The sequence below is a fragment of the Apteryx mantelli genome, chromosome 1 (genome assembly GCF_036417845.1).
Source record: "Apteryx mantelli isolate bAptMan1 chromosome 1, bAptMan1.hap1, whole genome shotgun sequence".
Taxonomy (NCBI): Eukaryota; Metazoa; Chordata; class Aves; order Apterygiformes; family Apterygidae; genus Apteryx; species Apteryx mantelli.
Genome location: NC_089978.1, coordinates 169405914 through 169419788, shown reverse-complemented (window position 1 = coordinate 169419788; position 13875 = coordinate 169405914). Strand labels below are relative to the sequence as shown.

The window sequence follows — 13875 nt, the reverse complement described above, 5'->3', positions numbered from 1 at the left end:
CTTCCCCAAGTATGTCTGCCATACCCCCCCCCACACACCTTCATTGGCTATTGATGCCAGACATGAGACCTGATAAAGCATCACCCTGTAGCCAGCACCGCAGGGAAGCGCACAGCTGCCACATTGCCAGCAAACTTATTCCAGCTACTAGGCACGCCTTTCCCTTCCCACATCTACTACACCATTATTATAGTAGTTTTGAATGGTTATTTTTACCTGGATCACCTTTGCAGACTGTGATTATGGCCAGATTATTTGTTGCTTTATACAGTTCCTCACAGAGCTTGCTGGTTGCAATTGTTAATTTAGCACTTGAATAAGTTTTGTTACAGGTCTTGGTAGGGGGCTGCTTTTGTCTGAATATTGTTTTTCTTAGCTTTTGCTCATGGGTTCTTTTGGCTGCTCTTTGTTACTGTTAATTCATTTAAATTGCTTCTTTTGATCTAATTCTCAAGTTTTTCCTAACCTTGATCCTCTAGAAATCATTTTATTTTTGAACTGTTTTTCTCCTTAGATCTTCTATCAGAAGAAAATGGGGGAGATGGGGAGCAGCAGTGACTGCAGAGGATTCTTGACTAAGTACAGAAAGTACAGCCCTGAGGAGAAGAGGAGAGAAGATGCAAGTCATGAAATGAGAGTAACCAGGAATGTAGAAACAACAAGTGTTACTCACTCTGTCCCACCCATCCAGATACCCACCAGAAACAGACAGGAAGAGTTATGAAATAGCAGTATTTGGAGACCCCAATCACATTACAACCTTTTGTCCATAAAAATAATCAGGCAGGGCACAAGCCTCTCATAAGCAGCTGAACCAGAGAAAGCAGCTTCTAGTTTCAGATCCACATGAGCAGGAAGGTGCCATGCTCTCCCTATTTATTCCCAGTTGCTTTCACAGTGGGTATGACAGATAAAGCAGGCAAACAGAAATCTGGTTATGAACTGAAGGTCAGCTGTGGGTCTTCCCTGCTGGACCTCCCTCTTGCCTTTAGATGTCTGAACGCAATTGCAACATCATGCAACAGCTGCTCAGGCAGCAGCTGCTGGCAACTGCTCAGCTTACCAGTAAATGGGTTCTTTAGCTAGGGCATCATAGGCTAGATCACCGAACAGAACTTCCTGAAGAAAATCTGTGCTGCTGCAAGGCTGGAAATAAGTGGCAACCAACTGCTGCTATAGCTGTTTCCTGGGAAAGCAGATGAGCCAGAAGCAGAAGGCAGGTGCATCAGGGATCTGCCCTCAAAACCCTACAGTGCAACAAAGCTGGCATCCAGCAATCCATGTGGAAGGCTGGCAGAGGGGAACAAAGCAAACTATGACATGAAACGGCATGCCAACAAATCATGCCAAGAAAAACAAACAAAAAAACCCCCCCAAAACAAAAAACACAGTATGTGAACTAGGTTTTCTGGCAGAGAATGTGCACGTACCCATGCCCAAGAACAGCTCTAACTTAATACACTGGTTCTAGTTGTGCAAATATCAAGCATGAAACCACACCCTGTACTTCAAATCTATCAAGTTTATAGAAAAATACCTCTCATGACCGCTCATCTTTCCTGATACAGAGTTGGTTTTAACTTTTCTTAAACAAGAGAGTTTAAGTCAGTTTAAACTGTGGGTGTTAATTTCATCTAACAAAATAGATCTTGAAGAAAGGAATAAGCTGTTTTCAGAAACAGTCTTTCAAACCAAGGTATATTTAAACAAAGTATTGTTAGAGCAGTAAGGGTGTTCCAGCTTCATAAAACAATAGTGTAATGCAACATATTTAATAAAAAAGCAAATGAATCAGGAAAAGTCAATGCAATTCATGAAGGTTTTGTGCTTTTTTCTTTTTTTACCCCCACTATCAGAAGAGATTCCATTTTTATTTCCCTCCCACTCAAAGAATGGCTATTACAAAAGAAACTAGTCAGAATAGATAACCTAAACCAGCAGATGAAGGATGCTCTTGTACTAACATGAGCACAAAGCTGTTTTGGTGCTTTAAGGCTAATACATTTTTATTTATTTACCAATCAAAGGACATTCACAAAATGACCAGTCACTAATCAGTGGTTACAACAAATGTTCTCAACTCTAATTTCACAGTACTGAGATCTCACTATTAGTTCTTACCCACAGTTCTGTTGCAAAGATAGTGTCGAACACTGATATTGCCCAATTGATTTGGTATCACCTGGTTGATCTGAAGGCATATTTCTGTATCTTCACCTCTGATATCAATTTCACCATTAACACCAAATATTTTAAAAACCACAACAGATATCTGTCAACAAAATTAAGATAAAAAAATTAGATTATAAATGGAACTTACGTTGGTTATTGTTTATGCAGTTCTGTCTAACCCATTTCTCCCCCAAAAGGAAAAGAATCTTTGTATCCATAAACCCTGCTCGCAGAAAGGCACAAAGTTTTCTCATTTCTTCTTCTTTTTTTCCACTCCTCAGCTGGAGGATGGATTGCTCAATTGTCTGTCCAAAGACAGACACTAGCGTTTATAACCCACCAGTACCAACCCAGAATTGGACAGAAAAGTCACGGAAGTGAGACAGATTTCCCCCGCTCTGCCAAAGTAGCATGTGACCTTTGTGGTACTTGAAATTCCCTAGGCATGCACTCAACTTTATGCATATCATAAATACATTCAAGCATTTCAAGTGTTGAGTCAGACCAGGGTAAAGTACCAGGATGGGCTACCAAACTTTGGCAATCTGCATAGTAGTTGGTCCTTTTTCTCTATTTTTTGGATTGCAATACCTTTCATTAAAAGCAGCAGCCAGTTTTCAAAAGTCAGTTTTGGTGTCATTTATAGAAGATATACATTCATCATCACTAATACTATTTTGGGCTAATTTTTCTAATGATTTTCTAGTTATCCTCTACGAATAGAAAAAAAATACGCCAGCATACATTTGCATAACATAATCTGCATGAATTCTGTTTTCTCTATTGCCTACATGCACAGATCATTGAAAATTTATTTCAAAGGAACCAGTCATTTAAGTAAGATTTTTCTTTTTTAAATGAAGGTGATCCACAAATATTTTAAAGCAAAGGCAAGATTACATGATTAACTCTACCAACAAGGAAAATAGGAGGGCAATAAGCACACAACAGATTTCAGTAAATTCACTGTCTTTCTTTGGGCACACAAACTCTTAGATTTCCAGTTCCTGACCAGAATTATGACAAGAACATAATTTAAGAAGCATTAGTTAGTGCAAAGATCAGCAAGAAATAAGTGGATAGCTAGTCAGAAAAAGTCGGAAGCTGGCATGGTGTTTCAGAGGAAGGATCTCTCTCTACATGCCCTGTTCTTGTATCCTTCTCTAAATACTGGACACTGTCAATACAAAATATTGGACCACAGATATCTCTGATATGACCCCGTAGGACAATTGTTAAGCTCCTACATGCAAATACTACAGAATCCTACAAGTGCTAAGAAAGCATCTCTGTATGAGAGATGTCAGCTATAGGGTGCTCTCTTTTAGTTATATGGATGACTTACAAAGATCATTTTAAATATCATATTCTACATTTAGAATGTAAAAGAACATGACGACATTACAAAATATTGTTACATGCTAAAGCATTTATCAACAGTTGCTATAGAGGAGATAACAAGGACAGAGAATGCTTGGTGTAACTTGGATTACAATCTTCATTTTTACTTACTACAAGTGCATTAGATCTATAAGCTTATATAATGTACCAACAACCCCCCCCCCCCAAACTACTTGAAGGTTACCTCTAAAAGCATTCATCTTAGTTCTATTTTAGTGCTTAATTTACTGAAACGTGTAATGGATTTCAGTAATATTACCATTTCTTCATTAGTCTCATGCGCATTCTCTGAAGCGGCACTCACAGCATCTGGAGATGACCCACCACAGTTTTCAGTTACTGTGCCTCTTTCATGGGTATGGTCTGATGGGCTTTGATAATTTGTGGCTGTAATACCTTCCATACACATCAGAAAAAATGCGAAGTTAGCATAGCATAACCTGAATCACTCCTGCATTAATAATAAAGTCACTGTCTGTTACTATACGCATACATTAACTCATTTTTTAAGATGAGTTAAATGGTTTGTTTATTAAACAGTCATGGTTGAACTGCCAAATCCATTCTTCCTAGAATGTTCAAAATATTAGATGCTATGCAAGTAAGGCAGGATATAGTGACAAAAATGAAATCGAACTCCATATGCACTGTTTAAAAAAAATTGTGAAGTGCCTTTCTTCTAGTCTACCACATCACACATTAAACTGATCCCCCCCCCCCAAAAAAAAGTTAAATATTCCAAGTAACTTTATGTCTATATCCCAAAGGCATGTATCTAAATTTGGCTTTATAGCAAATGTTTGCAGTTTTATCTTTACAGAAATAAGCTATAAATTTTTCAATTTTGTTAGGGTGATCAGGGTAGGTAGTGTTTCCTTGACAACTAGGAAGCATACAAATTTAACCTGCAGCTAAATATTGTTTAACAAGTTAAAAAGGCATGTAAAGGTTATTAAAAATGCAAAACTTATTTTCTGGCATACTCCCACATGCATATGCAGGAATATTCCTACAATCCAAATATATATAAGATTTGCAAGTGAAGCCTTCTTCTCATTATTGCTCAAGACCAAAAAAGAAAACCCACATAAAAAATATTAAGTTGTTCTTTATTCCAAGTAGAAGCTATCAGATAGCAGGTACTAATACAATCTTACAGAATTACCGTATCGCTGAGTTCTTCCCTCAGATCAGGAGCAAAGGCTCACACACAGACAAGCAGAAATCGAACAAGTATCTGCTGCTACACAATCAATACGTAACAACTACTCCATAAGGAACAAGCTGCTAGGGGACTACCAAATGTATTTGCCTGGTAATTAGCATGGCAAGTATTAGCGAAAATCCATTTTTTTTTTTATCTACTCTTGAAACTGAAGCTCCTTTACCATTTCAAGCCTAACACTATGATTCAGGGTACAAGTCTGTAAACACTTACAGCCAAAGCGAGCGCTTGTAAGCAGGGAACAGCTCTGCTTAACTCAGGGTTCCAGCGCAGCACTGCAATGCTTTTGCTGTCCTCAAGAGAGGAAAATTAAGTAGCACTTAACTAAGTGGCACTGCTTCAGTAGCACACCCTATGGCATTCCCTTGAAATGATATGCTGTGAAAATACTTAATATTACTAACTGGTGAATCTAACAAATAGCCCTGTAAAGTATCCAGGATTTGCTGCACTACAATCCTCCTGAGTATTCTTTTAGTAACAAACAACATTTTCATGTATTGCTTAAAAACATTTTCTTGTATCTGTTTACCTTTCTCCAGAAAACTTTGGCTGTCACTTCCATCACTCTCTATCAAATGTTCCTCTAACATCATACTATCAATAGAAATGGTATCCAGAGAGACTTGTGATGGACTTCTCTTCATATTCTTGTAAGAAACAGAGAACGCAGAGAGACTGGATGGACAGCGTTCCTTAGACTTTGCACTTTTAAAATATAAAGACATTAAGAAATTATTAATAAAAATTAAGGAAATTTCATAGAAGTTAATTTAAAAAATTCTTCAAACTAGGCAAGATATAAAAGAAAAAATATTAGTATACTATAATCCTTTAGGAAGAAAAAGAGATAAACATAGAAACAACATGCACTCCTGTATACATTTGTGTCAATATTTTTCTCAATATGTATTCTATAATAGGATAACTGAATATTACACAGGTAGTTTAAAACAACTAAGAATTCATTTTAGCTCTCACTGAATGCTACTGCATATCTTCAGAATTTATATACTTTTATAATTTTCATCTACATGTTCACTTCCATTGACAACTATCCATATCATTTGCTTTGTACTTTTAGAAAATATTTTAAAATACCAAGAAAACTGATTTATTGTTAAATCTTCTATACCTTAATGAAGACTGGGAGGCAAACATTTTAACTGAGGTCACTTTTTCTTTGCTGATTTCCGGTTCTTCGGATTCTAAGGCAGTTTCTGTTTCCAAGTCAGTGACTTGATTAGGACAGCCTTCAGTTGTACCTTCCTGTTCATTTAACTTATTTGAGAATATATTTTTGCCATCCTCTTTTTCAATGAAAAATTCAGCAGAATCTTCTCTCTTATTCAAAATAGTCACTGAATCCCTATGATGCAAGCTACTTTTGTCACTTAGTGGTCCACAGACCTCCTCTGAATCACTTCTACTAAAGAGTCCACTGCTTCCTCCTTCACTTGTGTCTCCCAAACCTTTATCTGATGCATCATCTGAAAATGACATTCCTTTCTGAAAATCCATATTACTGTCCGATTTAAACAAAAGATGATCCATTAAAATACCTTTGTTAACTTCAGCACTCATAGGCTTACAGTCAGATACATAATCAAAATTAGTAATACCAGCTTGCACTACCTTATTATTAACTAATTTACTCTCTGAGGTAAGAGCTTCCCCATTTTCCAAAGGGGAGAGCTCTGATGCCACAGGACTTTCTTCCACAGCTGGAGACTTACAGGGGTTTCCCTGAGCCAGTGGATGGAGTAGTAAGGCTAGTTCTGCACTTTTCAGTAGAATCCCAATGCAGACATCTGTTTGCTTTGCAGGTTTACCTGTCACTGCTTCTACATCATTCCTTAAATTTTCCAGGAGTAATACAAGGGATTCATGGAGGAACAGCAAAAAAAGATACTGGTAATGATTGATCTGCATGCTTACATGCTTTTGAATATGGACAAGAACATGTACATCTGCATCAGAGGAAGAACTTTCAGACAGTACTCCCGAAGCATCTGATAAATGAGGCATTTGAATACCATTAGTCAAGGGCTCTGTCTCACTGCTATAATATTCCCTTAGAAGTTTCTTGCGTTGCAGTCTATTAGCAAGATCACTAGAGTCACTTTTTGGAATGTTAAAAGCTGTCTGATTATTTGATAAAAGCTCTTTTTGTGACTTTGCAAATCTCACTGGCTGGCAAATCCAAAGTGAAAGTGGGAATGAGTCCACAAAGCTTATCGGTCGGCCTTTCCCACTTTTCGTTCCTTCATAATCTATCCAAAACTGGGAAAAATGCAAGGCCCAAACATCAGTAGCTGCAGATGTCTTTAACGCATACTTATTCAACTTTGGGATGATATAACCTTTATAAACATCATGCATTTTAGTATCTTGTTCATGAGCATGTCTCTGGAAGATTGGATGCAAGAGGTTAAAATTCTGCTGGGACTTAGGAAATGCGGTGAAAGTTCTACTGAAAAATTCACAGTCTTTGAAGTTTTGAAATAAAACTTCCAGATCAGAGTGCCTGCAGTTTGGTGAGTATCTTGTGTTCGTAGCGATCACCTCTGAACTTTGAATGGAAATTGCACGTGGTTGATCTTTATGAATTTCAGGTTTATTTTCAGATGGGATGATGAACTGCAATAAAGAAATGCATTTCATCTGGTTATAAAGATATAGGTTAAGAAGGTATACAATTAAAGAAACAAAATAATAGTCATGATAGCTAAAACAAAGGAATATAATTTAAATGTTATGAGAACTCAATTATACTAATACAGTACATGGATAAGTCAGGCTCACAGATTTTTTTTCCTCTCATTTTTAAAAAGGATGTTGTGGCAAAGCTACAATCATTGAAAAACCTCAATGTTTATATAAAAACGTCAGGGCCTCTGGCTTTTCTTATCTGAAGGATTTAGATTTAGGACAGCTCTATTACGTTGAAATGTCCCATGTTTTAGTTCACCTCAGAAATGGCTTTGCAAAAAGTTTCTTCAATTGTTCAAAAATTTTTGAACTCCAAATTTTAACTGCACTATGATTTGTCAGATAGGGCTTTTCACTACACTGAGCACTACAGTATTTTATTTCTTTGGTAAGACACAAGGAAACAATAAAATGTACTAATACAGTTAATATTCTTAACACTGCAGAATACAGAATAGGTATTTTGTGACCATTATCTGAAAATCATACAATAAATGTTTGTCATGATAAAAATAAAAATACACTGCAACTCCTAAAAACCTCAGAATATTCTAGGATGAAGAATCCATCTTAACTTGTATATCTTTAGCCTAAGTTTTAAAGAAAATAAATATTCTATGCCTGATCCTGAATCTGATGTTGCTACCATGGACCTTGCCCACACTAGTGTTGCTAGTGTCAGTGATGCTACCTTCTGTCATAAGGTCCCCATGCTGGATCTAGAAACATCAGAGTACAAAATTAATCCTGAAGACACTTGAAAGATGAGAGGGACTAAGCCTCTTCATGTGAATAAAAGCACTCGTGTCAAAATAACTAAGTACATAAATGTATAATAACTAAATATACAATAACTAAATATTAATCACAATAAAAAGAAAGACTGATAATTTGCCGGAATGAAAACAATGCAGTTAATAAGACAGGGAAGAAACAATTAACATGAAGCAGGTTTTGAGAGATTTAAGGGTACTTTTAGTTTTATCTTCTCTTAGCTTAGTGGGCTATTCATATCTAATCATTAAGTATTAGATGAGTCTGTATTCATAAGTTGACTGGTTGTTCACTCTCAGTAATTATTTTAATTCGATACAAATAATATCCCTTTAAAATTCTACTTAAGTATGCACCAAGATCCTTAAAAAGACAACCATCTCTCAGTAAGCTGACTATTTTAGAAACCTTGAAACCTCTCCTGTGGGCACCACTGAAAAGGCTCACTGTTTCTTTTGCCTCTGAATCTTGGAAGCAGATGTCCTGGGCAAATCAAGTGAGAAAAACACTGCTTGGTAATCCTTCTCCCAAAATGAGAAGACAATGGAAGCAAAATCTGATGTTTTGTTGCATTAACATGGGCCATTCTTCTGGAATAAAGTATCTAGCAAACAAACTCTTGTACCTGAGTTATAGCCAAGGGCTAGTGCAAAAGAGAAAATAGTGAGACAAGGTTTTTAAGAAGAGGCTTTCAAATGCATGCAGAACTAGTTTCTTTACTCCAGACATTGACTAACAAGACCAAAGAGTTTCAATATCCTACAGCCAGAGGTATAAGGCATTAATACACAGACTAAAATCATGAATTGCTTGCTAGTTAATTCCACTTCAATGCTTGATTCTTTCTTCTACTATGTCAGCTTCATTGAACACAGTGAAGACGTTATGTTAATATTCCCACTGAGGTCTTCAATACTAAAAACACTAAGAAATAAATGAAGTAGTACAGAAGACAGACATCTGTCTTCAAACTGTTATATTCTGCCTAGTTTTCCTGAGCAGCATTGCTTACTGCATAGGTTTTTTTTCGGTTTGTTTAAGTTGCCTGGCTAATAGGTTTTCAGAATAAGAGAAAAAGTATTTTGCTCCAGAGAAACACAAAACACTTTATCAATGACAGCTTACCTTTAACATCAGTCCATCAACTCTAACATCAACATGTTCATCCGACTTTGAATTGTCGTTTAACTTGTACATGGCCATGAATTGAACAAGACTCTGTTTCAAATCCAGCACAAACTGGTTTAGCCAAAGAATACTTCTCTCATCCAGGGTGAATTGTAAAGCATTCAGCTGGCCATACAAATTTGGACATGGAACTAAAAGAGAAAGCAAAATAAAATGATGAGAACAAATGAAACCTTTAGGGTTCGCCCGCCCCCTTTTTTTTTTTAAAAAATGCATGCGGTCTTACATTTTCACCTATATTTTACATGAGAAAAGAAATGGAAATCTGCTCCTCTCATCCCAGAAAAGAATAAATAGTTAGGGGATGCCTAAAGCGAAACTACTTTCTTTTTCTCATTTCAAACAACTAACTGAATTTCTGAATGTAGAAGCCAATATTAAAATAGAATGGGGTCAGAGGACAAGGAGCGTGTGTCCTCATTACAGAGGGAGGGCAGGTCCAAGGAGAGTTGCCCTCTTCAAGTCCCATTCCCAGGAAATCTACTGACATTTCTTTATCTAAAAGAAGTCCAGCCCCATAAGACGTTGATAAAAATAACTCTGGCAGATCTTTTGTTGCATCTTAGATAATACTGCAGTAGTTTGACTTCTTTTATACAGACAGGTATTGAAAACACAGAAAAAATGCATGTATGTTGCAGAACAAATTTTTTATGTCTTAGTAAAAATGTTGTGTGTATTTTCATATTTAAAACATAATGTTTATAAGAATCAGTATTTAAAGGGTTTTGCTAGGAACAAAAACTGTGGAAATGGAGCAGTGTTTTGTTCTTTCCAGGGACTCAGTTTTAAAAAGCCATTAACCATTTTCAATTGTCAACCTGGAATCAGTATGATTTATACATCAATACAAAAAAAAAAAAAATCTTACTAGGAAAGTCTTTTCCATCTGGGTAGTAATATTCAGTGAATTCAATATGAATAGCTGGCATTTCTGGTGGAAGATAAAGTGACTTTTTATTGCAAGAGATCAGAGTTTTAGGGGAAGAACGACACTGGTCTGCTGTAGAGACCTGTAAAAGATAAAAGATCAATTTCATTAATATATTACATTTTTGTGAATCATTAAATGTCTGTAGTTGCCAAGGCACTGCCCCTAGTAGAGTAACACAGTGCACTGCCCTCATATATATATCTCAAATTACACAAAGTACAGAGACAGCAACAAGCATTTAGTTGCCTTGTAGTAGAAGCAATCTGCATATAAGAGTTTCACAAGAAAACCATAAAGTATTAATGATACCACATCCCCTTCATTCATGTGAGGCAGGAAGCAGCAGGCCACTTGCAAAGGCACTCAGTAGAAGCCTAGAATGATTGAATATTTTTATTACAAACACTACAGATCCTGTACAAGCAATTATGCCAGAACAGGGTATATTTGCACACTGGCCACCCAAAAGGATACCATGCTCAGATAAGGGTTAGATAAGGCTATCAGATAACTTTTCTGAAGTTCTGGCACTGTCATATGGACTGGTTCCAGTACATGGGCCAACTCGGGACTGTATGCTGCTAAGCAAGTGTTCAACATGCACCTGACAGTAATGTGTATATTTGGCTATGCCCCAATGTCTACTTGGCAGGAGAAGCAAGACAGTATAGAACAGTAATTCTCCATTTCTGTTTCCTTCCAATGTAACTTACAAAACAAGAAAAAGATCACCTTTTGATATATAATATATTTGACTTTGAATTTCCTGGAATATACTGTAGTTTAAAAGGTATGTTGCCAAAACAAAGCTGCTTCATCCAATGTTTTGTATGCCAGATTACTATCTTCAAATTAACAGACTTTTTAAAGTGTATGATGTCTACTTTATTTTGTATCAGTCTGGTTGAAAACTATAAATAGATACCCTTTATAAGCCTGCTTCACACTATGTAGCCGTTTTTACATCTCTATTAACATGCACAAAAATTCAAAGTAATAATACAGATAGATCTACTTAGAAAAATAGTTTTTGTATACTGTACAGAAATAATTACAGTAGAAAAAACTGAAAAGGTAGCTATAAAGGGGGGAGAAGGAGACAAGCATCTGAAGAAGAACAGAAGGCAAATTAAAACACTAACAGTACAAAATGATATTATAAAACCACTTCAAACCCAAATGAAGGCTCCTGGCAGCAAGCTGCAAACTCCTACTCTGCCAGAAAGGATATGGCAAGAAAAAGATTGGAAATGGCACAAGAACAAATAAAAGACATATTGACTAAGGGTAGACACTAAGCTTTTTTTTTTTTTTTTTTTTTTTAAGCACCTGAAATTTATAATAGACCCTCTAATACAACTACCATTCTGCACTGGAGGCACCCCTCCTTGATTCAGTTGCCTTCTCTCTGCAAAGAGAGTGAATCTGGACCACAGCCAGCAACTAGAACTATTCACTGCAAAAAATGAAAAAATGAACGGTTAAAAAAAATCCACTCAAAATATCACTGGGGGGAAAAGGTAAAACCTTCCAATTAAAAAAAAAAAAATTAAGAGTTCAGTGTACTTTGAAAAAGATATCAATAAGAAAAGCATGAAATACAAAAACACATACTAAAATATTGGATACCTAACACAGTACAATGAATGGATGGAATTCTGAATGTCAGGATTTTGGGGACAGTAGAACTTGGATCCAAAAAATAACTGCAATAGGGTATCATCTAATAAAGTCAATAAGAAAATATCCATTGATTTTAACAAAGGAGAAGCAGGCCCATAAAGGTCTCATCCAATAATGAATGGAAAGATTTCTATTAATTTCAGTGGGCTTTGGATCTGCCCCTTAAAAAGCATAGTTACGTAACAGTCAAGGGCAAAGTAGACCCAGTTTTACTAACTAGAAGAAATGTACCTGATATATATTGAAATCTGCAAGTCTAACCACAATAGGACTAGACATCAGTTTGCCCTTTGGTTGTTGGGAAGATACAGAGGAAGCCCTAGATGTTCCTTTCGGTATCTGTTCCTTGCCTGTAGGAAAGAATAGTGATGGAATCATTGAAACGAACAGTTGTCTTTAGAACAGTTTTAATATTTCATGAAAGTAGAGCACTAGTGATGCAAATAAAGTACCTGTTTGTAGGTTTTCAGGAGATAGAGCAGGTGGGGATTTGGTAGGAGAATCTACAGCCTGATCCTTCACGGCCTGCTTAAGCAATTCAACATTGTTTTTGAATTCATTTAATAATTCCTTGGCCCATCCACTTCTGGTTTTAGTGGCATCACTATAATGCATCCAGTGATTGCAGCTGTCTCCTGCAAAGAGAAGGAATTGGGGGGAAAAAAACCCTTTTCTTTATTTAAAAGTTTGCTTCTGATTGGAAAACTAGTTTTCACTATTTTACAGTTTTTCTTCAAGTTATAATGCCATTGCACCTTGTAATTATATAATAACAGAACTTATAACAGACATTATCACAGAAGTTATATGCTACATAAAAACAAGTCACACTGCTTCCTAAGTTCACTAGAGAAAACAACACAATATTGCCATCTGCCTTTTAAAACCTCATTGGATATTTCCAGTTAGGAGAAATTTCATGATACATTTGTTTGATATAAAAGAACATGCAAAAACTCTGTTTTCCTGAAAAAAAAGCAGGAGCAAATAACAGGAGGCAGTTTCCATGTTGTTTCCAAACCTTTCTTTCCTGCCAGAACTATGTCCTAAGAAGCTCCTGCTCCCTTTTCAGGAATGTACTCATTTTGTCTTAGCTTTCTAGCATCTTCATGTTATATGACCAATAAAATAAGTTTAATCAATGCCCCAGTCCTTGGGCTGAAAAATCAAACCCAGCTGAAATTTTTTTTTTATTCATAACATTTTTCTGCTGCTAAAGCATTTAAAGTTCTAAAAGAATCTGAGATCTCTTCAAACAGTCCTTGTAAAGACAATTTGCTAACCTGTTCAATAAAAAAGGACACAATACAAATAACATTCTATCAAAAAGTACAACAGTCTTTAAACATCAGCATGTAAAAGCTTACTTCATTTAAGACTTAATGAAGCTTCAGAAAGTGACACTGGAAATGATGAGATATAGTGGCCATTAAAATAGGAAAACATCTGGGGAAAAAATGCTGATTTCAAGTCTAAATGCAAAGATTTCAGCATGGAAGACTTTTTAAGGGAGGGGGCTACCACAAGAGATGACGTTTCTCCCATCTTCTTGCCTGATAGCTGTTTTGATGCTCATTTGTGTCTTCCTAGCTGAGAATAAAGAGAGTAGGGAGGAAAAAGGAAAGACAGCAAGAAGGCACACATGCATTAGATTCAGGTCCCTGAAGCTGGGGTTTTCCAAACCAATAGATGAAAAAAATATATAGTGGAACTTCCAAAAAATATCTGTGCATCATAAAGCACTAGAGAACACTTCAGTCTTTTATCAGACTGTAGGACAAAGGGC

At 36.3% G+C, this 13875-nt stretch overlaps 1 protein-coding gene across 2 annotated transcripts in view; it reads right to left on the bottom strand.

Moving 5' to 3' along the window:
• Positions 1-13875, bottom strand: part of BLTP3B (bridge-like lipid transfer protein family member 3B) — a 67556-nt gene that overhangs the window by 13011 nt on the left and 40670 nt on the right. The window contains exons 10-18 of one of the 2 annotated variants that reach the window (XM_067312051.1): positions 12542-12724; positions 12321-12439; positions 10344-10485; positions 9410-9603; positions 5934-7438; positions 5331-5506; positions 3833-3969; positions 2122-2272; positions 1209-1290 (exon numbers count right to left, since the gene is read on the bottom strand). In XM_067312051.1, the coding sequence (XP_067168152.1) occupies positions 1226-1290; positions 2122-2272; positions 3833-3969; positions 5331-5506; positions 5934-7438; positions 9410-9603; positions 10344-10485; positions 12321-12439; positions 12542-12724 (2672 nt within the window). In that variant the 3' untranslated portion in view covers positions 1209-1225. Of the gene's footprint in view, positions 1-1208; positions 1291-2121; positions 2273-3832; positions 3970-5330; positions 5507-5933; positions 7439-9409; positions 9604-10343; positions 10486-12320; positions 12440-12541; positions 12725-13875 lie in introns of those variants that run through there. The other variant, XM_067312043.1, reaches the window with a different exon arrangement.